The sequence below is a fragment of the Mugil cephalus genome, chromosome 3 (genome assembly GCF_022458985.1).
Source record: "Mugil cephalus isolate CIBA_MC_2020 chromosome 3, CIBA_Mcephalus_1.1, whole genome shotgun sequence".
NCBI classification, from domain to species: Eukaryota; Metazoa; Chordata; class Actinopteri; order Mugiliformes; family Mugilidae; genus Mugil; species Mugil cephalus.
In genome coordinates this window covers 26,316,441-26,341,888 of record NC_061772.1, presented here as the reverse complement: position 1 = coordinate 26,341,888, position 25,448 = coordinate 26,316,441, and the positions used below count along the sequence as shown (strand labels likewise).

General features: G+C 40.7%; 1 protein-coding gene across 2 annotated transcripts in view; it reads left to right on the top strand.

Moving 5' to 3' along the window:
• The window catches only part of gpc6a (glypican 6a), a 156,081-nt gene that overhangs the window by 104,843 nt on the left and 25,790 nt on the right, over nucleotides 1-25,448 (top strand). Inside the window, exons 5-7 of one of the 2 annotated variants that reach the window (XM_047581249.1) lie at nucleotides 15,220-15,350; nucleotides 18,853-18,996; nucleotides 20,961-20,990. In XM_047581249.1, the coding sequence (XP_047437205.1) occupies nucleotides 15,220-15,350; nucleotides 18,853-18,996; nucleotides 20,961-20,990 (305 nt within the window). The remainder of the gene's footprint in view (nucleotides 1-15,219; nucleotides 15,351-18,852; nucleotides 18,997-20,960; nucleotides 20,991-25,448) is intronic. The other variant, XM_047581250.1, reaches the window with a different exon arrangement.

The window sequence follows — 25,448 nt, the reverse complement described above, 5'->3', positions numbered from 1 at the left end:
GAATCTGCAAAACACTGCTTTTCTGTACCTCGGCCTGGAATGCTTACACGGCGGCACTTTTTATTTACATGGCGTGCATTTTTATAATATTCTATAGCTTACTATGACTGGTGGCCGGCTACGCTACGTTCCTTTAATTTCTCTGCACAAACACGCTGAATCAGATCTTTGATCTTATATATCCAGGAGGCAAGATGTCACACATGGTTGAGCCTTTTGTTTTGCTCGGCTGTAGACATTTTATTGTTATTGAACGTTTTAGCCTCGCCAAACCGTGCATACCTTAAGGGAAGCTTTGACATATTCAGAAATGTACTTATTAGTTTTCTTGCCAGGAGATAAAAAACGAAGATGCCGCTGTGCTCTCAAGGCTTTAAGGGACGTACGGTAGCTGCCAGTTTGCTTAACGTAACAGTTGTACCAAAAGACGTTTCTCTAATGTCGTCTAATTAACACATCATACCTCAATTCATTCAATCCAATCGTTTTTATTTACGTGGGAGAGACCCATGTTAGCTGTCGCTCCACGTTTCCTTTCCTCTTGCTAAGACAGGCTAATTATCTGCCAGCTGAGGCTAAATATTTAATGAAGTTCACAACATTAATCTTCTCATCTAACTCTCACCTGCAAAGTCAGTGAATGTGTTCCCAGCTGTTAACATAGAGGAATCTTCTGTGCAGGTTTGCATTCATTGTGTGACTGTGTGGCATTCAATTTGTATCACTTATACTTCTAATTTAGGATGTGTAAGTATTAAAATAAGTATTATTTAATTAGCCATTATAATAATTATAGATGTATGTTGGTTGATGTTTGCAATTAAATGCAGGGAAGGGGCAGAACATGACTGTGATGATTATTTGGTGCTTCTGGGAGATAATCAGGGTGACTGTGGCTCAGTGGGTAGAGCGGTTAGCGGTCGGATCCCTGGAATGTACCACATGCCGAAGTGTTTTTGAGCAAGACACTGAATCTTGAACACTGAACTGTGAATGATGTGTGTGTGCTTGTGTGAGCAAATAGGTAGATGTGTCTGTGGCTGTAAAGAGCTTTGAGTACCAATAGGTAGAAGAGCGCTATATAATGAGTATAAATATAATGTAATAGTCTGAATTAGCGAGCTTACATGAGAGAACCTGATCGCAGACGTCTCAGTACTAATGTAACTTAACAGAATCATCTCCCGGTCAAACTCCACTTCCCAAAGGTTATTTGCTGCCTCCGCAACCCAGTTAAGGTAAACATCTCTTTGACACAAATAATGATGAAGTTAAGTTGTGTTAACCCTGACTCCTGAACATTAGGGGTGGGAAAAATATCAATATGGCAATATTGCATATGCAGTATCGACTTGGAATGTCTTAATATCGATTTAAAAAGAAAAAGTCATGTTTTGGACTGATGGTGAACGACTTCCACCACCTCCTGCACAAATGCAATAAATTGGAAATAGATCGTTTGGATTAATATTATTTTTTGACTCAATATGTCCAATGAATTATCCAATGTCATCTGATGTACATGTACAATATACAACGTTTATGTTACGCTGCATTTAAAATTTCTCAGTGAACTACTTAGAACATTGCAATGTATCACAATATTATAATATTGTAATTACGTATCGTATTTTGACTCAAGTATCGTGATACGTATCGTATCGTGAAGTCCTTGCCAATACCCACCCTTACTGAACATCATTCAGTCCAGGCAGATGTACACACATGATGAAAACCAGATTTTGTTCTCAAATACAAATAATTTTGTATTTGTAAAAAAAAGCACATTATTTGTGCCTTTCGAATACCATTTTGCAATTCCATCGCTCTGTTTACCAAGCCAGGAAAAATTAAAAGTTGACCAATTGAGTTCCATGTCAAAGGGTTCCGTGTGATTTTTGAAATCATGAAAAACAACGGACATGCTACGCAGCCCAAAGAAATACAGACATAGCAGAAAGCCAGGGAATATTGGGAAAAAAAAGAAGAAGTCATTATTTATTTGTGCTGTTATTGAGTTGCATTCCAGCTGTAAGTGCGTGAGCGAATGCCTGTTGAGACTCCCTGAAGACAGTCAGAAATGTTGGCGGGGTACTGAGTCTTTTGCAACGGATTCACCTCTTGCAGCTGCACTCTGCAAAAAAAAAAAAAAGTTACAGGAAACTGATTCTGACGTCTCTAATGCATCTTCATTAATAGTTCTGTGAGTGTTTGTGTTTGCACAAGAGTGTTTAAATGGGGATGGAAAACTGCGATTTGTGAGCTTTATCAGCATGGACTTGTTCATTTATTTATTTTTTACCTTGGATGTTTCATCGAGGTTAAAGCTGTTTCTGTCACAGGAAGATTATTGATTCAAGTCATATATGACGGCGTAATGATTGACAAGAACAAGCTGGTTTGTAGATCTGTCAAGTAATTATCCTAATTATCTATTTCATTGATAAATAAGAAGAAACATGCGCATGCCAAAATATGTCACTGTGGCGTGTAACGTGTTTATAATCTGTCACTGGATGTCTGCATATTTTCATCCACTGAGCTCTTTAAAGAAATGCCGGCAAGCTCTGTGGTCTGTTGGGACAAAAATTAATCCACGGCTTTACCCCATTTAGTCTTTCTAGGGCACTCAGAGGGCATGTGATGTTGTAAAAGTCATCTTTAAAATCTGCAGCTCTCCCACTTCCTCCTCTAATTATTGCAAAAAGCGCACTCCTCCATTTTTATTTATTTATTTTTTTAATTTTTTTTATTTAGAACTGCACCTCTATATCACTGAAGTGACAATTTGCGCAGGTACTCCTACACCTGTGTTCGTCTCCTATGCGCCGCCACCGACAAAAATAAATGAAAAGAGACAGCGGTGGAGGGTAACAAATCAAAGAGCCATACTCTTGTATTTAGGTGACACCTTCCCCCCGCTGAACAAAGCCGCTGTAGTTTTTCCTCTCGGCTTGTCAAAATAGCAAAGCATGTAGACGAGGAACCGTGTCACGAGCGTGTAGAGCAGTGACGCGCCGCCGTCTCCCTGACATGGAGCTACTTTCCAGATCAAAGATGCAGTTGCAGTTATTTTCTCTTATTTCCGAGTAAGCTGCCGTTCAGTGGCCGTGTTTACCAGCCCGGAACGATGTCACGGTTTGCACACAACGCTTGTTGGAATCCAAGCAAATCTTAACTTATTGATGAATAAATGTCAGGAGACGTCTATTTGTCGTTATCTTAAAGGGCAGAGCGCAGAGTTATGAAGAATGTCTGCGTCCTGCCCATCAGAGTTTAGCGAAAGCAATGTTTTTATTCCACATTTATCTTCCAGCGTGTATAGAAACAACACCGTCGGTGACGGTGTAATCTCTGGCAGTCCATGAAGGGTGTCATCAACATCTATTGTCGGACACATACTGTTTGCACGTAGACATTTTTATCCAGTTTGCGCTGGCAGATGGTGCAAGTTATTCTTTCCATTTTCATCACTGCAACTCTGAATCATTGGCCCTGACTATTTATGTCCACTGGGTAGCAATTTTCTTTCCAGTGCGGCGGAATTATCCCTCGATTAATTCATATCCGCGCTGGAAGGGCAATTGCTGCAGTAACAGATTGCTAACAAGTGATCATTGGAAGCGCACAGCCGAGGCAAGTTCTGAAATTGACCAAGTTTGAGCGACTGCGCTGGGTTTCACGGAACCCGCTTTATAACCTCACAATCAGATATGTCCACTAACTGCTTGTCACTGAAGAAAAAGAAAAAAAAACATTTGTGACTCCTAACCGGGAGAGTGATATATCTTTAAATCCTAAAGAGCAGCAGCTTCATTTATAAAACTGTAGATAGGGTTCATAGTAAAAGTGTAAATGGGTGTAAAAGCAGAAAAGTGGTCAGAAGATAAACTGAAATGGAAAACTGTGAGCCTGCAGGCAGAGCTGGATTCATCTTATCCTTCACCCTACACAACCACATTTAAACAAAAGTGGTCAATGCTATGATCACTTGGATCTTTATTGATAAATTATTGCAACCACAGAATTCAAATTCAAGCAACTAAATAAAACACAAGTTCTGTGGGAAGTGTATAATAATATTACAATCATACAGACAGATTGATGCATCCATTGATAATTGATCCAGTCCTGTATCACCATTTTGAGTCTTGTATTCGGTTCATTTTTTCCCATTTTCTGTCCAGTTGCGCTTCCTGTAACGAAGCCTCGTTTGAATCCGAATGCACCGCGGATGACGGCATGACGTGGCAATAACTGAGAGGCACAAAATTATTGTTTTTTTCTTTTTTTATCATCTGTCACAGAAATTGAGGCGCTTGTGGGTGAGCGGAGAGGTTAGGGAGCGCGTATAGTTTCGTTACGGTGAACTCATTATTAGGATTAATGAGGATATAGAGTGGAATAATGGCCGGTGTTATTTCCAGACTTGGCTCATTTACACAGTCCAAATGTGCAGATGGCAAAGATGTGCCAGGTGAGGTGACTGGAGAACTGTGTGGCAGCCACCGCTGTGTCTCCATTGCACACTGTGTGCATGACAGCACAATCTCATTCACTGCTGCGACATTACCCCCCCACACACACAAAAAATTAGATGGAAACTGAAAGCGTATTTGGTGATCAGCCCACAGTATATAGACCATGATGTATTTGTGCAACTGATGATCTTAATTTCATCAGTTAGCCGGTGGAAACACCCAACATAGAGGAATAATTCATCTTTTTATTCAGTCCAGCTGGTACTAGTATCATCCTGCACTGACAACCGCTTTACGCTCCACAACCGGCCGCACGAGCGTCGGCAGCTTTAAAGTCTTCCCTCTGTACGCTGTAGGTGGGGAATGTGACAGAGCTCTGATCAGATACGGAGTGGAATTTGATTTGCCAGTTTTCCTTTACCAAATCGCTTGTGTGCATCTGTGAGGTGTACAGCTTCTCCTGTCACGTTTCTTTTTTTTTGTGCATACATACCTTTACGCATGGCTCCAGGTCACAGAAAGGTGAATCTGAATACGCCCGACTTGACTGAAACTATAAGGCTGCACGTCGACAGTAATTTGGCTTTCTGGTCCTGCCGTTGTCTCCGGGGGGGCGCCACGCACAGTCAAGGAATGCATGTATATCTGTTATATGCTGCTGTATAGTGTGTTATTTCACTGCGGATCAATCTTAAGTGGCGTTGAGGAGGCTGCGATTTGCCAACAACTCCCACTCACCGACCTATCGAAATCTAAATTGAGGTTTCACCTTTGTTCTTCAAAAACTTTATTATCGCCGATCAGCACATGCTATTAATGATGAGGAGTCGGGGCACAGGCTCAGTTTTTGCCGTCGTTATTGTTGTCAGCGGTTTAGAATATGCAAGTTCCCTGCAATAGGAAGAATGCTGCACATAAATTCAGACGGATTCATGGCAGTGTGTGACAGAGGAGTCCGATCTCATCGCGGATGCGATAATTAACCTCTTTAGCGCCATTCACCACATCAGATTGTGTCGACTGGGCGATCGCTCAATGTAAGTGAGTCATCAAATAAAAAGATTAATTAGGGCTTGTCTGTATTTCCGACCATGTTTACCTCAGAGTTGTTGATTCGTCATAATAAATTGCGCATAAATAATCTTCGTACTTCCAAGGGGACTCTGTGGGTAGTTTGCTGGAGATTTTCCAAGCCCTTCGGGGTGAGAAAAGGTGAGAAATTTTCATTAGATAATAACCAAGCATGCGGCGTGAAGCGATAAAAAAGAAAAAGAAAAAAAAAGAGCGAGAGAAAAAGAAAAAAGTTGGCACCATGCAGCCAGCAATAAACAACTATGCCAATACGGCCCGCTGTGTCAGTCAGTGGATAGATGGATGAATGGTCGTACAGATCAATTGTGCATTTGTTAAAACCCAAAGCAAATGAGTGATTTCATCATTACTGCAAACTGATGCCAAATCGTTGCAAGGTCAATGTCAGAGAAAGGCAGTGACAGAAAAGCATTTATAAAACTATTAGGGAAAAATAAGTGGTCAGGCCGGTCGTATCTGAGGATATGGTTAGGGATGAAGCAGAAATATGAATAAAAGTCTGTGTTGATACACCTTCCATTCAAAGACATTTATAAGTCCCCGGGTTGGCAGTAACCCTGGTTACAAGACAGCACATTTCCCCTGAATATAATCTGAATAAAACAAGAATCTAATTTTGCCACATTCTGGTATTATTGAATAAATCTTTTCTGTCCTAATGGGCCATGTCATCAGAAGGTTTTAGAACCTTTTCTCTCTTTCATTTCTAACACTGATGCATGGAATTCGGTGTCTTATGTACGAGCTGGCATTTTCTGCATCAAAAAGTTATTTCCTCTATTGCACCAGCTTGGTGATTTCTCCCTGCAGCACAGTGCCACGGCAGACGCTGTGGTGATGCCAATTGCATCGTGCTGCTAGATTGGCACCACCACACTTTCTGCCATGCCCCATGTGAAACCACGAGAAGTGGTCCATTTGTGCAGCTCGCCACCCGCGGGCTTATAGCATGTCAGCGACTCTGTGCAATAACGCACCTTTTCCGTCAGATGTCTGGTTCCTTTGGTGAAGTCGCACGTAAATATTCTGTCCATCTGCCCACTTTTATTTTATGTTCTTTCAACCAGCTGATTGTATTCTGATCGTTCTCATCCTCACTCTGATCCGTGGCCTCTACATGCAAAATGTGTCCGTCCCATCAGCGGTCTCTAACTGGCACGATGATGCACACAATCGCAAATGACAAATCAGTGGGTTTACAAGCAAAGTGACCACAGAAACCTCTCTGATATACTCACTTTACTCTCGTGTTGTAATCAGAATCAGGTCAGAATCAGAATCACTTTATTAAGCCCAGGGGGGAAATTACTACTCGCTACAGCAGCTCCTACTCAAAGTGTACCAGTGTTCAGAACTAGGAGCAATGTAGGCAATGAGAATATGTAAGAATAAGAAAGCAATTCAAGTAAGAATACAAAATATAAGAAACATATGGGGTATTGCAGAGTGGGAAAACACAGTGAGTCCAGAGTCCAATAAATATATAAAGAAATATGTACAAATATATGAAAAGAAAGTAAACATGAGTTCACCCTCAGGCAACCTGTGGCACAATTTTTTGTGGCACAATTTTTTGTCTATCTCTACACAAATTTTGAAATTCAAAAAAATAAATTATAGGTAAACAGAGAACTATGAATAAGATGTACCACCCTCTTGTAACTTTAGCAAACAAAAACATCCATGTCCAAAAACTGCTATAAAAAATTAACAGATTAATATTTTCTTTCAGATTTTTTTTCTGTATAAATCTCTTAAACCACTTCAGCACTTTACAAAAAAACTACCAAATTCAATAATTTTGGGGAATTTTAACCCTTTAAATGCCAGTATGATTACTTGAAGTCCCTTAAAAAAAATTGCTATTTTCCATAAAACTAATGTTTTTTCAGATCAGTCTTGGGTATGACCAGATTATCTAAAATATTGACTTATTCATTGATCATTCGTTTTTGTGTAGCGTCAGATTTAAAATTTACTCCCTCTTGTAACCTTAGTGGACAAAAATATCCCGTTGACTTCCATTATAACCAAATTTTTGATCTCTCAGCCATGGTACAATAAAATCGTTCATTCTGGAATATTAGGGTTTAATTTATGAGAAAACTGGCCAAATTTGTCATTTTTAGTGTTCAACACTAAAATCAGTGATTTGTGACCACATATGACCATAAAAAAAAAATCTGCATTAATACCTGCCGTGAGAACATTCTTTCCCGACTGTTCCAGTGTATCCTTCCAAAACACATGATATCTACTGACGTACTCATCTTGGTTATAACGAGTTTAGACAAATTACCTCCTGACTATGTTTAATTCCATTACAGGTAGACATGTGGCTGCCATGAGCCACGTAATGCAATAGAAACTGTTCAGGTTCTAATTTATTGCGGTGCTCCCAGATACAGAGTAATGTTGTTTCAAAAATCTAAAATGATTTGTTTTTGTAAGTTTATATAAACATGCAGCTCTAACCGAATGAAACTTATTTCACAAATAAATTGAAAGAACATAAAAAAGTACTAAGTCTTAAGTCTATTTTGTTTCTGTCTATTGCACTGAATATTTATTCATGCAGCAGTGAACTATCAGATTACTATCATATTTATAGTTAGTTTAGTTAGTTTGTCATTTGACCGACAATGAGCGAAGCAGGTTATTGAAGTTCCGTGCACATAGAATAGCTTTGTTTTCAAAATGCAGTGTCCTAGCATGTGATATAAGTTACTTTTACTTGTTTATATTTCTTTATTTCCCATCTGGCAACATTGATGGGCAGCAGTACGTATGAGCTGGTTTGTCGAGCTGCAAGGATCGCAGACAACAATTGGTGAGGAAAACTCTCCATCTCCATCTGAAGAGGCTATTTCATAAAGATCTAGATGATAAACTGTTCCCAGCCGACTAATAGAGATGAGGACACATATTACAAATAATACAAGTAAATAAGAATGAGATGTTTGTGACTACATGGCTTCTGTAGTAAATGGGGGTATAAATGGTCATGGTTAGAAGCAGAACATTGTGCAGCGCTGAAGTGCTGTATGTGCTTGGCCTTCTGATGATTTATGGCGAGAGTAGATTGCATTTTAAGATGCTTTTCATCACCTATCCATCATTAAATTTTCCCACACGTGACATTATTTCATAAGGTATTTAAGCATGTGGATGTAGGCCTTCCTCATAGCAATTGATATGGCTGACTCATACTTGCAATCCATCAAATATTCATTAAGCTATATGAAAAATAGGTTGTCAGAACTCCACCGAGGATATCATTTAGGTCTTTGGGTCTTTTATGGAATGAGTAACAGAATTGCTGCCAATTTCCACTCTAGGCTTTTTCTTCTTCTTCTTCTTTTTTTCTCTCTCAGAAGCATTAGGGGAGTACTCTGCTAAACATAGGCAGCTGAAGACTTCACAGGACTCGGGTTGGCCCCCTGCGATGACCTTCAGCCAGCTCCTGATGGAAATCTAACCAAGCATCACGCCCAATTTGAGGCTCCGGAGTAAACAAACAGGAGCGCTCTTCAAAGGCACGGCCACTGACAGACCAAAGAGAGGAGTCTCTCTGTGGCTCCTTTCACTCAGTGCGCAGGTCTGACCCAAACAACCTGGAGCACAGCCACGTTTATTTGGATGGAAAACTAATGTATATATATGTTGGATCGAATAGATCAAAGATTGTAAAATTATTTTACGGTTATCGGCAGGATTTGGCTGAGAGGGTTTGCACAAATAAATCAATAATTTAAAAGGAAAACTGACTCGGACTTGATGTAAACTGCAGTCATGACCAGTTGAATTGTGCAATAATACTGTATATGTGAATGCAACAAAAATACAAATATAAAAGTGTCTAATTTCTTAGCCAGTGTATTTCAGTGTGCTTTCAAATGTAACTGAAAATTTAGAAATATTACAAAGTGCTCATTAAAAATAAGAGAAATGATCTCATAGGATGTTGAAAAGGGCTCAAACAAGCCATTATTTTTTCAGTCCATTAATCTATTGATTGTTTTTTATGGATGGGCCATGCAGACAGACTTCTTATTTATTTTTTAGACTTTTAACAACAATATTTAACAAAAAATATGATTTATTCAGGTTAGGAAATTGGCTTGTTTACTATATTCTGTTATTAATTAGCACCAGCAGTGCTGGGTGAATAGTGCTGATTGTTACTGGAAATGCAGCTGTATTTTTTTTTTATCTGCAAAAGGTTGCTTGCACCCACTTAGAGTTCAGCGTTAATGGAAATCCTGGACTTGGAACTGTAGCGTCTCTGGCTCAATACATCCATGGGTGAAGTACCTTTGAGGTGCTGTCCACTCATCCAAGTGTAACTACTCTCTATGTGTACATAATAAATGGGTTAAACGCACAGAACAAAATCCGTGTATGTCTGTATGAGAGTGTAGCCCTTGCGTAGCTGGTAACATGCCATTTAGATTTTGTTATGAGACACGCTGCAACCAGTATGGAGGGAAGAACGGACTTCTGCATGCAACTGGATAGTCCTCCAACCAATCGGAGCCAAGCCCACCGTGCTCAGATGACATGTTTGATTATAACTGCTGTTACTTTTATGTCCATGGCTGCATAAAGCCCCCCCCCCCGAACGATTTGATTGGCCCGTCGGATCTTTATCACTTCCCAACTGAGCAATTCCAGATCAGCTTTCCATCGTAAGGAATTTGTGGAGAGAAACGACGGTCTAGCATCCAGGCTATGTACGGTATATACTTGGCAAATTAAGCTGATTTCCATTTTTTTTTTTTTTTAGATTGGTAGCTGTGCACGCACAGAAACAAACTGTTTCTTGCTTGTAATTGTAAGTGCAGAGGAAAGCAGCGCTGCCATATTAGTCATTAACATCTGCCCTGGAGAGTCTTTGTTTAGTTCAGATGAAGATGCATCTCAGACAAAGCTCACTGTAACCGTCTGAATATTGTGGCTGCTGGTTTTGAGTTTGGAAAGCCAGTGGATACATTGAGGTGCTCACGGTTAGAGGTTTTTCATTTTTGGTATTCCTGGCCGTGGGAGCCACCGTAATTAGGGATTAATTTAACCCTTGCAATGTTTAGAAAATTCCACACGATACAACAATATACATAAAATATGTAAAGGACGCTGACGAGCTGCTGCACCCGTAGTCATCTAATGTCAGCGCAGAAACTCATATCAGGTCACTGGTCAAAGTTAGGGTTAGGGTTAGCTGTGTTTCCTTACAGTAAATACTAGAGATACATTCTTTACGTACGTTTAATGTAAGCTTGTTTTGATGCAGCTGGGTATCAGAGCCTTGGATTCTGTTACAATTTAATTCAGTAATTGTCACAAATGGGTTCAGCTTTTATATTTTCAGTACCTTTTCTAGCAGATTCACATGCTTTTCTTTTCTGTTCACCTGTACCTAAGACAGTTCCCATTGTCAAGAGCTTAATATCCTGCGCGGTCAACTGCCACTTAGAAGGAGGAAGACTTTATGTATCCCATGACAGACAGTGAAATGTCGGCCAGAGGCAAGAAACTAAGCTAATCCTGCGACGGCTCGTCAGGACACGCCTCAAATTGTATTTGCTGTCCACAGCTCCAGCGCGTTACACTTTAATGTACCTGGCCTCCCCACAATGATCTTATTTGTCATTTTCTACAAGACTTCTTGGCTTTTGTTACTGTTAAAGTTTCCACCCGAGGGTACAGGGCACCATATTAAAACAGAGTTGATTGAGTTTTGTGCAACGGTGAGTGGAAACTGCACCTTTCCTTCCCACCGTCGCCATCGTTTCCTTTACCAACAACCTCAACGCTTTGACTGTAACCAAGTCATTTCAGCTGCAGAAACGCACGGCGTCTGAACCACGGGGGTGTCGGATCAGCGAGTAGAGTCGTGCTGTTACTGAAGGCACTGATAAAAAACCTGTTTATCATTTTCATGATGAGGACTTCTTGTGCTGATTTTGTTCAAGTGCTCTTTAAACGTTCTGTATTTTCCCGAGCTGTTTTGAAACGGAATTGTGCTAAAACCTTGAGATTGCAATAGACTCCTTGTTGACTGTTGTTTTCGTACTGTTAAAAAAACTACTGAGTTTTCTGTGTGCCATAGATTTTGATTGTTTTTGTTTCACTAGTTGATAAATTGCTCCATTATGATGAACCCGGGGAACTGTAGTCTTTTTTTATTGATCCCATAGCCCAAACCTTAAGGACAAGGAAAGGCATTTCATTTTACAGCTTGAATGCTGTTCAAAAAGCTTAATGCTGCAGGAATGACGTGCTTTTTTTTAACATAACAATTTCATGATATCACATTTGTTTGGCTGGGGATCTTTGACATTACTGTGTTTGTTGTTTGTTTTTTGAACAACTGAATTTGTTCACTGCAACACACAAGTAATTTATTGCTTTTAAACCAGATCTTAATGGAGAAATGTAAAAACAAACACTTAAATGAATGAAGTGGCCACTCGATAAAGTTTTTTTGCACTTCCGCACAGACTTCATCATTCAGACCCGGAGGTTGCCGCCTGGTTATGATCAGTTATGGTTTAATGATTTACACATTTCATTCAACTGTTATTGAAGACTTGCGACTGAGGAGCAGAGTTTCTGCTGCCCTTTGGCATAAAGTAGACTTTTCCCCTGGTTCCACATCTCTGCAAATGTCACCGCACAGGAATATATGGTTTCTTGCTATCACTGCCCTCCCACTTAACCAGTGCTAACACCTCAAACAAGACTGGCTGCACTTTTAATTACTTTTTGAGAGACAAGACACGAGTCTAATGAAAATACCAAACACATTATTTTCACCCCAGGCCTTTCAACAGTCTAACGCGATCAATATTACCCTCCCTCTGCGTGAACATATTAATATCACACTCTTTTTGTGAAAGTGAAAAGTGTCAGTTTGGTGGGTAATCTGTTTTGGATATTGATTCAAGCCACTACTCATCCAACATCGTGATCCCTGTTTTTTTATGTTTTAATTTATTTACTCTTTGTTACGGTTTATTACATAAAGAGAACAGTCAAGGGCCACAATGACAGCGCCGAAGAGAGGAAAAAAAAACCAAGGCAGTCTGAGGTGAACCGATAAAGAGCCTTCAAGAATACACGGCTGACACCCATATATTTCAGCTGAAAGCCCTCATTAGGGCTTAGAAATAAAGTGCCAACGCAGATACTTAAGTAACACAAGACTGTGTGGCTAGAAAAGCAGGCTGCAGAGTTCACATGGTACATGGAAACTAAAAATCTACCACATCTAGCAGACTGTTATCTTTACATGTGTCTTCACAAGACCTGAAAATATTTAGTGTCAGCCATGTATTATAAGAGGATTTTTTTGTTTATTTATTACTGTAGTGCCTCAAGACTTAATATCTTGTTTGCAGGAAAGGACCTAATGCTGGAAAAAAAACTGCATCACAAAAGATCCATTTTTTTAATGGTTTTAGCTCATATTACCAGGCAGATCGTTCAGTCTTTTCTTGTATAGTCCTTATTGAACGCTCTTTATTATTTTCAAATACAATGAAAAGGGGAGTTTCGCAATGTACATCGATCAGGTGTAACATAAAGAGCACTGACAGGAGAAGATAATGACAAAGACCGTCTTGTGGCAATATAATGTTCTGCTGGGAAACTTTTGGACCTGGAATTTATTCATGTGGATGTTACTTAGATATGTAGCACCCACCTAGACCAGACCAGGCACCTGCACCCCATAGCAACGACACTCCTTGACCCAGACATGGGTGCCTGATCGGTGCAAAGTCTTCTTAAATATTGAAAATAACAGTTTGAATCAGTGAGTCAGCAGTAGGCTATGTCTGCTGTAGGAAGGTTAAGGCAGTCAGACACGTAATGGGTTTGTTTTGCTGCTGCGGGAGCTGATAAACTGCACCACGTGACCGACGATATGGATTCTCTTAAAGAGCAGGCCGATGTGTCGACAGATGTGAGGCCGTCAGTATGTAAACTAATGACCGGTAATCCTTGAACCTTTTCCTGCAAGGCAGTGCTCCTGAGCATACATCTAAGTCAACCGGTGGATTCGTTCATTCGTTCCCTGAATGTCCCTCAGTAGCCATTTGACTTCCTGGGTTCGATTCCCTATTAAAAGGTATTTTAAAGAAATGAAGTATCAGCAAGCAAAGCCAACGCCATTAGTGAGCTGGAAGCCGTTGGACCTTTTTGTTGAGATTCCAAATGAGGACTGTCATAAGCTTACAATAAACATTTATTCATGGTCATAAAAGTATTTTATTATCGTCTTGAATGGCTGAATGATTTCACTACTACATCTGTGTCAGGACTTCGTTCATCTGATTGTATCTTAAGTTTAAATGTTTTCAGTGGTTTTTATTCTCTAAACTAGGATGTCTGCCAAGCTAAAGGGACTGAATCATTCTGATTCGAAGGTGCTATTATTGACAAATGTTGCGTAACAGTAGAGCCACATCCGTGCTTCAGAATTTAGTTTAGTGCTGAGAGTCTGAGAGGTAATTAAAAAATGAATTACTAACATTATACATAAACATCATTGGATTAATTTATTGATGTACTTTCGCAATTTAGAAATAGCAATGCAAATAGATGAATAAATCAGTATTTTTCTGTCTAACCGGAGCTCATTCCACTGGAGAGGAGGCATGTATGCAAATCACACATTTGTTTTATGTATAAGCTATTTGTCAGTTTAGTACATTGCAATTTAATTTCTACTTGATGCTGAACATCCTCCTACAAGCAGCAGACTCCCTCTATGTAACTATCGGTTTCTTACACTGGGAGGGTTCGGGGTGAAACGTGGACTGGTACATTACCCTTTTTTTGTTTGTACCCATCGGTAGTCAACACATTTGGAGGTGACACTATTGTACGTTCTCTTCATTGTGACCGTGTCTTAGACCAGGGGTCTTCAATGTTTTTCAGGCCAGATTAAGTGACCGCCTACCTTCTATATGTCTTCCATATTAAACTCGGCCTAGTTCAAATCATAAATATACATTATTACTATTCTGCATTCATTATGAAGCTATTCAAACAATACACAGGTTCAAATATTCATTTTTTAATTTGTATTTGTTGTTGAGGTGACAAAGTGATTCGTTTTGGCCTCAGTAGTTGGCTGATGGGAGCGAGCTGCACTGTTTAGCTTCTCTTCTGCTAATATTGCAACGTGCTTCTGGCATTTTACCTGGCAACTGAATAGGCTCTCGGAACCTGACAGTCAGCGTGTGATGTAGTGCGGCGCTTTGTGTGAAGCGGCACGCTATTGAGACAGCTCCTGTATCTCTGAGTGAGTGAAAGATAATGTCTACTGCCTCCATTTATCCCCTCAACCAAAACATGTTGGATGCACGCTAATAAGAAATATTTAAAGAAATTTTCATTTGTGGGGGGAAATTAAATATAAATATATATAAAAATGCCTAATCAACCAATCAGTCAACCTCCAGGGACCACCTGTTGAAGACCTATGTCCTAGACTCTTAGACAGGAGATAAAGCACAGCACTCTGAGCGCGCCGTTAATAGCAGTTGATGAAAATGTGCACGTAAAGAGAAGCTGCACAGTTTTCGTGCGTGTGTTTAATGTTTCTGACCTGACGTGTGTCCTCTGTGTCTGATGACAGACGCCATGTTGCTGGTGGCAGACAGACTGCAGGGACCCTTCAACATTGAAGCAGTGATAGACCCGATCGACATCAAGATCTCCGAGGCGATCATGACCATGCAAGACAACAGCATGCAAGTGTCAGCCAAGGTACTGTATCCTGAGGAAGCCTTACGCTGGGTTTATATATATTTATATATTGTATACATGGATTGTTTTCAGACTGATTTTCCTTTCAAACAGCAACGAAGAGTGGGATTGTGTTTCTAGTTGTTTGTACGGTTGTATTTGTATCTTCAGTCATTTTTGTACTGTATATGGTATATTATATTGTATATTGTCACTTTGTACGTTCAGGTTATATTTTTATGTTTTATAAGCGTTTGCACATTGTTTTTTCTTAGCTGCTGCACCGTAGGCCTTTGAGGAGGGTCATTTCAATCCTGTATTGTGTTGCACATGTCAGAATTGACAATACAGTTGACATGACTTGATTCAAAGAAATATAAGTATAAAATATTCAAAATAAAATGATGATAAAATATGTTAAAACAAATCCAACAGTATAAGCAAAAAGTATGTGTACGTACAAATCTACAAGAAATGGAAACAGAAGTTAATATGCAGCGTATACATGGAGAGGATAAATAACGAGGATGGAGGAGCATCGGCATGAATAGGAGTTATTTGTTACAGAGAGGTGAGTTGTTGTGAAGCTGCATTGAATGCGGTGGGAATGAAGTCTTATAACATTCACTGCGGGAGCGGAGCTGGATGAGTCTGTCGGAGAATGAGCTCTGCTGGCCCTCTATAGCCCGGTGAAGTGGGTGTGAAGGATCGTCCATCCTCTCATATCAGCTTGTCGATCCTGTTGATGTCTTTTTTTTCCCGGTGCTGCTCCCCAGCAAAGTATAGGACAACTACAAAACGGTAGTTATTAAATTAGTTGTGCAATAGATACTTATTTTATTGATTATTATAAAAGTACTGATAAAAAATGTATATTTGGCTAATTACAAAAGAAAAGTCAAATCACTATAATACCACTGAAATCATTTGGCTTTATGCAATGATGGATAGAAGAGTAACAGACACATAGTTGTACACATCCTCTGAGCGCCATTGAGGTAATTGTGTTTACAATGAAACAGCGGTGATTGGTTGAAGGACTATCTAATTATGTTGCAAAGGTATCTGTATTGATTGAAAGCTTATATTTCCATAATGAAATCCAAATGCTGTGTTACCGCACTCCTGTTCTAATGTTCTAATTAAAATTGATTATGGACTAATAGACCAGCCTATAGACCAGACTGATACCACACATCACAGTGAGGTACACAACGATCAGGTGTAAGATTATGACCGTCTTGTGTAACTTTTGGACCTGGCTTACTTAGACATGCACCGCCCACCTAGACCAGACCAGACCAGACACCTCCACCCTATAGTAATGACACTCCATTGCACTCACTCAAAATATGAAGAACAGCACAAGGTGTTGACCTGGCCTGCAAATTCACTGGATCCAAAACTGATCATCTGTAGGATGATCCACAGAGGCAACATCCTGTTACCAGACACCACAGGACACCCTCAGAAGGTCCATGTCTATTCTCTGATGAGTCACAACTGTTTTGAGACCTACACAATATTAGGAAGGTGGTCATAATGTTATGCCTGATCAGTGTATGTCACTATAATTATGAAATACATCTCACGACCCTATTTGGTCAGAAAGCGTTCACCGAAAGTGTTATAATATTATTATATAATTACTAATATTCAGTTATGTAACCTTTAACCTGAGAGAGGACGTCCTCTTTCCTGTGACATGTATTTGGTGAACCGTTTAGTCGTACACAGAGGCAGAACCTAGAGCGAGAGAATCAACTCGCTGTCCCCTTATCCTCTTCAGAGATCAATCTGCTAATTGGCCTTTGGAAGATTTTAAATACAAGGCAGCACAGTCAAGATATTATCACACGGTGAATAGCTTTTTTACTCTCTTTCATGACAAAAGGCAAGGTTTTTTTTTTTTTTTTTTTTCTTTTTAGTTCGACTTTTTGTTCTGATCTTTGTGATCTTCAGATGTATTCCGGCCTGCCTCCGTGCTGGAGGTACAAAGCTCGGTGTGAATTAGATGTCAAATTCCCTCCCGTAACAAGAGGGCCGCACTCAACGCATTGTCTGCGCCTCGATTCTGCAAGGTTGTGCGTGGCAGACGGATTGTTCCGAGATTACAATCGTTCCCCCGCGTTAACATTTTTACCATGTGTCGAGTCTTTTGCGCGATATATCAGGCGCTGTTTCACTGTTGCATCCTCATGACAGTTGTAGGGACCCGTCGAACATCACCTTGATTGTGTGATGTGTGAGATACTGGATCTGTTATCGTGGTGAAGAATTGATAAATATTAGGGGAAAGACACGCGCCAGCCGCGAGATTCGTGCGGCACGTCAGAGTGCTCCATCACAGGGCCGGGCCGACACGCCATAAAGGAATACTAATGAGCCGTGCTGTTTGGAGGTGTGTTGTTTGGGCCTTAAAAGCCCGTAGAGACCAATCCATCTGAAAAGAGCAATCTGTTGTCACAATGAAGCCGTGCACATTGATTAATGCAAGGTTCAGGTAATAATAGATCTGCACTTCTCCAGCTGCGAACAACAAAACTTTAGCTCGCAGGTCTCTTTGTAAAGTTCATCCAAGAGATCTCTGACTCACAGTTTCTGTGTTAGCGGTGTAATATTAAATATTTCATGAAATGCTGGAATCCTACACTTTCCACAGTCAAGAGCATGCGTTTATGAAATTCAAAACAGCATTGACTTTCCAATGTTATGTACAACTTTTTCTGTTTCAGTTCATTGTTTGCGCCGTCATTTGCACTAGTTATGTTATATTTTGTATGTATATATTTCTCTGTATATTCTATTTATGGGATTTTTATATCGTTGGCCATTTGGGTGGACGGCAAAAGAAGAATTTCATTGATTTCATTGTACAGGGAAACATGCTTCTACACTGTCCACGTAACAATAAAAAGTCTTTGAATCTTGAATCAGGTTCACACGCTGCCTGAAGGGTTATTTATATTGTAGGTTTTGGTAATCTGGCAATAAAAAGAGGTTTTCTTTTCGTATTGTTTTTCATTTTCATGTTGTGGTTGCTGCCGTGTCATATTGTAACAACAGATCAGGGGTTAATTTTCTTCACCGATATGACACTTCCCGTGAAAGGAGACCAAAGCACCAATAGGCAGCGTTGATTCCGCGATGGCTCGCTGTTGTTTTCTGCAATCACAGGCCAGAAATGGTGATGCTGTGGGCAAATCGACTGAGACGTTTCAAGGTAAAACAGGACAGTGGTGGAGTAGGCCAAACTTCTGTTGTATTAAAATGGATGGCGTGTGCGCTCCACAGAGAGACAAAATCAGTGCAGAGTTCACGCAGCATTCGAACGCTGACATCTCAACTACCGGGCACGACAGCGAGAACAAAGTTTGCACTATTATGAGGAAATATTGCGTTGCAAAACCAGATATTTTTCTGCTTAGACGCTGACCGGCCCGTGTCCTCTTTTCCCTCGTTCCTGCCCCCCTCCCCATCCCTTGCCTCTTTGCTAAATGCATCTCCATCTGTTCTGTTTTAGGTTTTTCAAGGATGTGGCCAACCGAAGCCTGCAGGAATGGGCAGGTCTGCGCGGGGTATCTCAGATGTGTTCAGTTCTCGCTTCAAGCCCTACCCCCCCGAAGAGAGGCCCACCACGGCAGCTGGAACAAGCCTGGAAAGACTGGTGCGTACGAATCCAAAATGAGGACTTTGGTTAAAAATAAAATAAATAGTGAGCACAAGTGGTAATCACGGGAAACAGCAGGATATATATATATAAAAAAAAAAGATGTCAGGAAGATAGATGTGTACAACACATGAAACATTCCCTAAAGAAATCGCAAATCTCTAATTGTTGGTCTGAGTTACAGCAGCAAATGACGCTGAACCCTCTCCCCCTTTCTCATGTATTGCATTGTAAAAGCTCGACTGATTTCCTGAGCCGTGCAGAAGTGAGTTTTCGAAATATTATTGGCAGAGGCAGACTTGGCGGAGGCATGCTGAGCTTAAGGTCGGCTCACTGCAGCTTAAGTCCAAAGGGCAGAGAGAATAAAGGCATGTTCATGTAGTCCCCTGCCCCCAGGTGCTGTGCGACTTCCACAACGGCTATACTCACAGTTAAAATGTTTCCCTCTTTTAAATTCGATGACTGGTTGCAGAGGACTACACAAAGGCGCGTGTGTTTCATACAAATAACTTACGTGCACATGCTGCTTAATGTGTGCTCCCGATGTGATAGCGGAAACCTTCGGAAAGGATTTCAAAACGTAATCCCCCAGAAATGAAACAGACCAGGCCCTGCCCCAGAATTTAAGATGAAGTTCAAGATGATGCAAAATGCTGAGACAGTAGCCGAGGCCGCCGAAAGGTCGCTTGCAACACCCCGCGCGATGGAAGCAACATTGTGTGGGAGTTGTGTCAGTGTTAATGTTCGGCATCGAGTAACACAGATGTCCTCAAGTTGATTTCGAGCCAGGCCACACAGCCCACGACTGTTCCTTTAGACTCTTTCATCGCCCATTTTGCCACAGCACACGGCGCGTCGGCTGCTGCTGTGATGTTTCCGTGATGTGAATGTCATGTGATTGAATAATGACATGCCCTTAATTGCCGACCAAACTTCTGCAAAATCGCCAAAGCTTCGTAACTGCCTCCCCTTAAAGTTAATGTTTTAAATGGATTACCCCCTGGAGGACATTTCACCTTTAGTGTTTGAGGATATTATTAAATCATATCCTTTCATGTCACGAGGTTATCCCCCGGCCAATCCGTAATCCATTTGTTAAATACACTATTGTCCTTTTTAAATTAAAGGTACCGTTGATAATCTTGCGCAGACTTTACGTTGTTTGACGGGATTAATTGGGAAAGTGTAGCAGAAAGGAGCAGGGAGGTGATTAAAGGTGGCTGTGAGTGAGCTGTCTCCATAAGTAGCCCCTGCTCTTTCGTATTCTGGCTGTAACCAGGAGAAATAAACATGTGGAGAACAGCACAGCGGTTGATTATATCTTTGCATGCGAGCCTACCCGAATCCTCCTTTTCTTGGTTCTTAGCATGCACACAGAAAAGGGTGTGAAAGAAAAAACGACTAAAAGGCAGAGGCACACTTAGAGAAAAATCCTCTGGTTTCTTTAATAATTTATGTTTACACGCACTCCAGCCCACTGCTGGAAAAAAAAAAAAGATCTCTCAAGAATGATTCTAAGAAAAGATGTGCTTACTCTGTACCAGGGTCTCCTTCTACGACTTGATTATCGCTGAAATATTCCGCGCTTGTGATCGACACGCACCTTTCCCAGCCGATTTGATTAGTTGATTGCACTGAATGAGGCATCTTCTGTTATAAGACCCCCTTCAGACGAATTCCCCGCATTAGCCTGCTGCTTGCACGCACGTCTCGATCCACGCATTGATCCGATTGGACGGCGGCAGATGTCAAGCTGTTTTCACAGTGGGAAATCCGCTGTTAATAAAGTCGTCTGATGGGGCTGCTGAATGGAATATTCCAGCTTTTCCATTTATCATTTAACTTTTTTCCTATTTGCGTTTGTAACTAACAGACATTCTTTTGCTCCTATTCTTTCTGTCTCTCTGTTTCACCGATGTCCAATTAAATCTCTTTCTTCTTCGTTTCTCCGCTGCTCCCAGAGGGTTGTCTGGAGGACAATGCAACACAGTGTAAGCCTTCCATTCCTCCTCTTACTTCCACCGAGTCATCTGTCTTTTGGTGTTCTAATCAACTCCCCTGTAGACCTTCACTTCTGTGCATTATTCAAAGTTGATATTGATTGCTTGTTTGTGACATGGCTGTTTATTCACTTTGCTTGAATGATTTGGGTTTCTCTGCAACGTGACCTGAGCCAAGTTAATGAAGCGGATGTTTAGAGCTGTGTTTCTCTGTGCCTTATTTTGATGGACTTCTGAAAGAAGGTTGGGAGTTTGACTCTGTCATGTTTGAATTTTGGCAGTTTGTCACTATTTTCCCACCATTCAAAGACCTGCTGATTGATTGGAGACATTATATGTGTGTGGTCAGCATGCGCCGATCAGCCACAACATTATGACACCCGACGGGAGAAGTAAATCACATTGACCGTCTTGTTACAACTCTATGTTCTTCTGGGAATCTTTTGGACCTGACATTTTTGTGGACGTCACTTGACATGTACCACCCACCTAGACCAGACCAGACCAGACCACGCAGCCCTACCTCAACGCAACTCAACAAACATGAAAAACAGCACCATATATTGACCTGGCCTCCAAATTCACTAGATCCCAAACTGATCAAGTATCAGTACCAAGTACCAAAGACCCCCACTAATATTATCCTGTTACCGGACACAACAGGACCCCCTCAGAAGCCCCATGTCCATTCTCCGATGAGTCACAACTGTTTTGGAGGCACAAAGGAGACCTACACAATATAAGAAAGGTGGTCATAATGTTACGCCGGATCGGTGTATGTTGTCATGTTGACTCTATGGTGATCCAACAAAGAATTCTCTCTGTGTTTGCATGTGTTTTGCATGAATGTGTTAGATGAATCTAATCGTGACCAATTGAGATCATTTGAAAAATTCTGTTGACTAGGATTTCTGACTTTCTTAATCATACATTTTCACCAGTTCTTTATGACATCACAGATCCGTCTGGATCTGCAGCTTTCGAATTACTTGGTTGGTCTAGCAGGCAATCAGTCCCCTACGTTATGTCACGAGGCTTGTTACTCCCTCTAACATATGTTCAAGTCAATTTAGTTTGTGTTTGTGCAGAAACATTTTAAAATTAGTATAATTATTGCACAAGAAAGTGTTCTGTTCTTGGAAGCGTACAATCATAATTGTATTTCATTCCCTTTAAACGTCAGACGCAGGAGGCAATGTCTACATGCGTCAAATCTTCCAGTGAAATAAACGTCGTGCTTGTTCACTCCATGCTCTATGTTTAATTAGATTAGCGTCTCCGCTAAGGCAGCAGTTAATTACAGGACCAGTGAACCGACTTCTGTGAATGAAGGGAAAAGGTGCAGCAGGATTTCTTCTTTTTTTTTTTTTTTTCCTGTATTTGTCTGAGCTCGTTTGGCCTCAAGCGCACAAACACGGAACAAAAGGTTTGGTAACTAAACAATTGAAGTTTATGAATGAATGCAAAGCCCTCAGTCATCATCATCTCTGAATTAGATACAAGGAGGACATATTGTGTAATCCGGTTTGTTGTACACTCCTCTGATGAACATTTAAAGCGGAGAGAGGCCTGGCTTAATGGTTTTATTATACAGCCCTTTAGTGAAAGCTGCCTTTTGAGCACACGTCTCTGTGTATTTAGTTTAGTAGTGAATTTAGTTTGTTGAAATGAGATCGCTAAACCCTGTGTTAACTTCAATCCTGTTATAAATGTATTGTGTAGAATATAATGGCCCCTTTTTTGTTCCCAGATTGCCAGTACCACCCACCTGGACTGGTCTAGGTGGGTGGTACATGTCTGGATGGTCGATGTTATTTACCTCTCCAGTCAGTGGTCATAATGTTATGCCTGATCAGTGTAGCATATACATTTTTAATGCTTATTTCACACCTACTGCTAATTCCGATTTTTAAAATTGCCATAAGAACTGACTGTGGCTAAAGGGTTTTTATATTGTAATCCAAGTTAATGGCGTGACCATCTGGTTTGCTGGTCACCATTTCTTCCCAAACTAAAGCAACCATTTGTCGTATGAAATTTGAAACACAAATTGTTTTTCCACCATGGGACGAAGGCCGCTGACTTTGGGGATCCTCTGCTTTTTCTTTAGCGTCACCACAAGAATATTCATCTGTGAGTTTGCCCGACATTCCCGTTCCCGGCACTGTTGCAGTATTGAAGCATGTTCATTGTAAATACCATTATAAATCAAGCAGCAGCAGCAGCATCCTGTAGGGTTGTTTTAAATATTAATTTGATCCCCATTAGTATCAAAACAGCTGACACTGGCGCTTAGTCACTGGAAGGATTTCAAATCGTCTGATTTGAAAGAAAGCCACAGTGCTTTTACCCCTTCCCGAGTGTATTTGTCCGTGTGTGCGTGTTCGTTTGCTTGTGCAAAGAGGGAGATACTTATTGTTTGGTCATGAGTGTGTCTTCAGAAGTTTGGTGTGGTTGTTCGAGCTGCTGCTTTCTAAAGAAAGCTTCATCAGATGGCTTTGTAGTGGCTAGATGTGAGGGTACTTGTAGTGGTTGGCTGCTGTGGTTTGTTGCTGTAAGCTTTCTATGCTTGGACTGCATCGCTCTTCATGATAGGCAGCACTAGTGTAAGTGTAATGTAGACTGCTAAAGAACTAAACTAAATATCGAAATAAATTTTGCAGTTTGCATAGGTTTTGGAACTACTTTCAGGCTGGAAACTGTCACCTGTATCTGGCAACAGTTTTGAGTAGAATCAAAGCATATCTTATTTAATCTTCAGAGAAAATTCAGTTTTATTTATATAGCTCCGGTGATAACACAGGTTGATGCAAGACGCTTTGCCAAATCTGGCAGGAACCAGAGCAAGAAGGGTGGCAGCAGTGGCGTGAAAATAACAGGAAGAAACCTCGAGCAGAAACTGAAGCTCATGGGGGGAGGAGAGAGGAGAGGAGGTGGAAAAAAACATGCTCTGTCCTGCAGGTTCATCAGTCTTTACTCACTGTTGGTATCAATTAGTGTGTTCAGTAAATACCATTGACCATCTTGTGACCATCAGTGTTCTGCTGGGAAACCTTTGGATCTGGAATTTGGATGTTAAAAACATACGCTACACTGATCAGGCATAACATTATGACCACTGACAGGAGAAGTAAATAACACTGACCATCTAGACATGTAGTCCTCCTCAATTCCATAGCAATGCAAGGAAAAACTAACAAGAAAAAGACCTAACACTGGTTTGATATCAGCAGAGTTCATTTTCAGATGTGATCAAACATTTCTCCCGTTGAGAACTCAGTTTTTGATCAAGTTCCAAATGAGTATCTAATGGTTCGTACAGTCTGGATGAGAGGTTTGTGATGGATGGATTTCTTTTTGATTATAAATCACACATCAAAACCCTAACGGGAAATTTTAACATTTGAATCTTTTAGTCAAAGACACTAAAAAATGAGCACTTTTGGTTTGAAACTAAAACACACACAAAAAAAACAGTTTAGAACAACTAAAAAAAAAGAAAGAAAAACGCCATAAAATGTTGACCTGGCCTCCAAATTCACTAGATCCCAAACTGATCAAGTATCTGTGAGATGATCCACAGAGGACCCCTCCCTTCAACCCTTAGGACCCAAAGGCCCCAGCCAACAACAGTCTGTTACCAGACACCACAGGACACTGATGAGTCACAACTCTTTTGGAGACACAAGGGAGACTTACACACTATTAGGAAGGCGGTCATACTGTTGTAGTGTTGGAAAGTGTCCTCCACCATGTGCTCTATGCACAGTTTACAGCATGAGGAGGTTGAGAAGAAACCCTCGGTATACACATTCATATGATTTATTTATTTAGCCAATGGTAAGCAGATGTGTCGTGCAACAATCCTGACAGAAATGACTTTGCTCTGTATATTCTCAAACTAATGCTGCTGACGGGACATTACTGTCAGTTTCTCCATTACACAAATGCTCACTGAAAAAAAAATAATAGATGTGATGGATGCCCTCAGGGGGTTCCATTATTGATTTATTTGACTGGTTTCTAAATATTTTGAGCCCCTTTAATGGGCTGTTTGTTGTTGAGCGCTGCTGAAAAGGGCTCTGGAGTTGGAAAGTAAATCAGTCATTAGCAGTGGCCAGGCCTTTCTCCACGCTCCATTTCACATATTTTAGCAGAATGCCGTGGCCAGGAAACGATCTGGCAAAGACCATTTTTCTCAGGAAGGAAAAGTGTTAAATAAATGATCAGTTTTATTTCTTAAATCAATCACGGTAATCCAGTGTTGATAGGCACCACCTATGTCTGCTTGAGTGTGCATTTGTTATTGTAGCTACACTATGCTGAGAAGACTAAAGGGTTTTATGGAGATTTAGGGAAACGCATTGTGAATTTGAATGGGCGAGAAAAAAAAACAGAGCTGAATAGTCCTCAGCTTCTGAATGTAAGTCAACATCCCCATTCCCCACA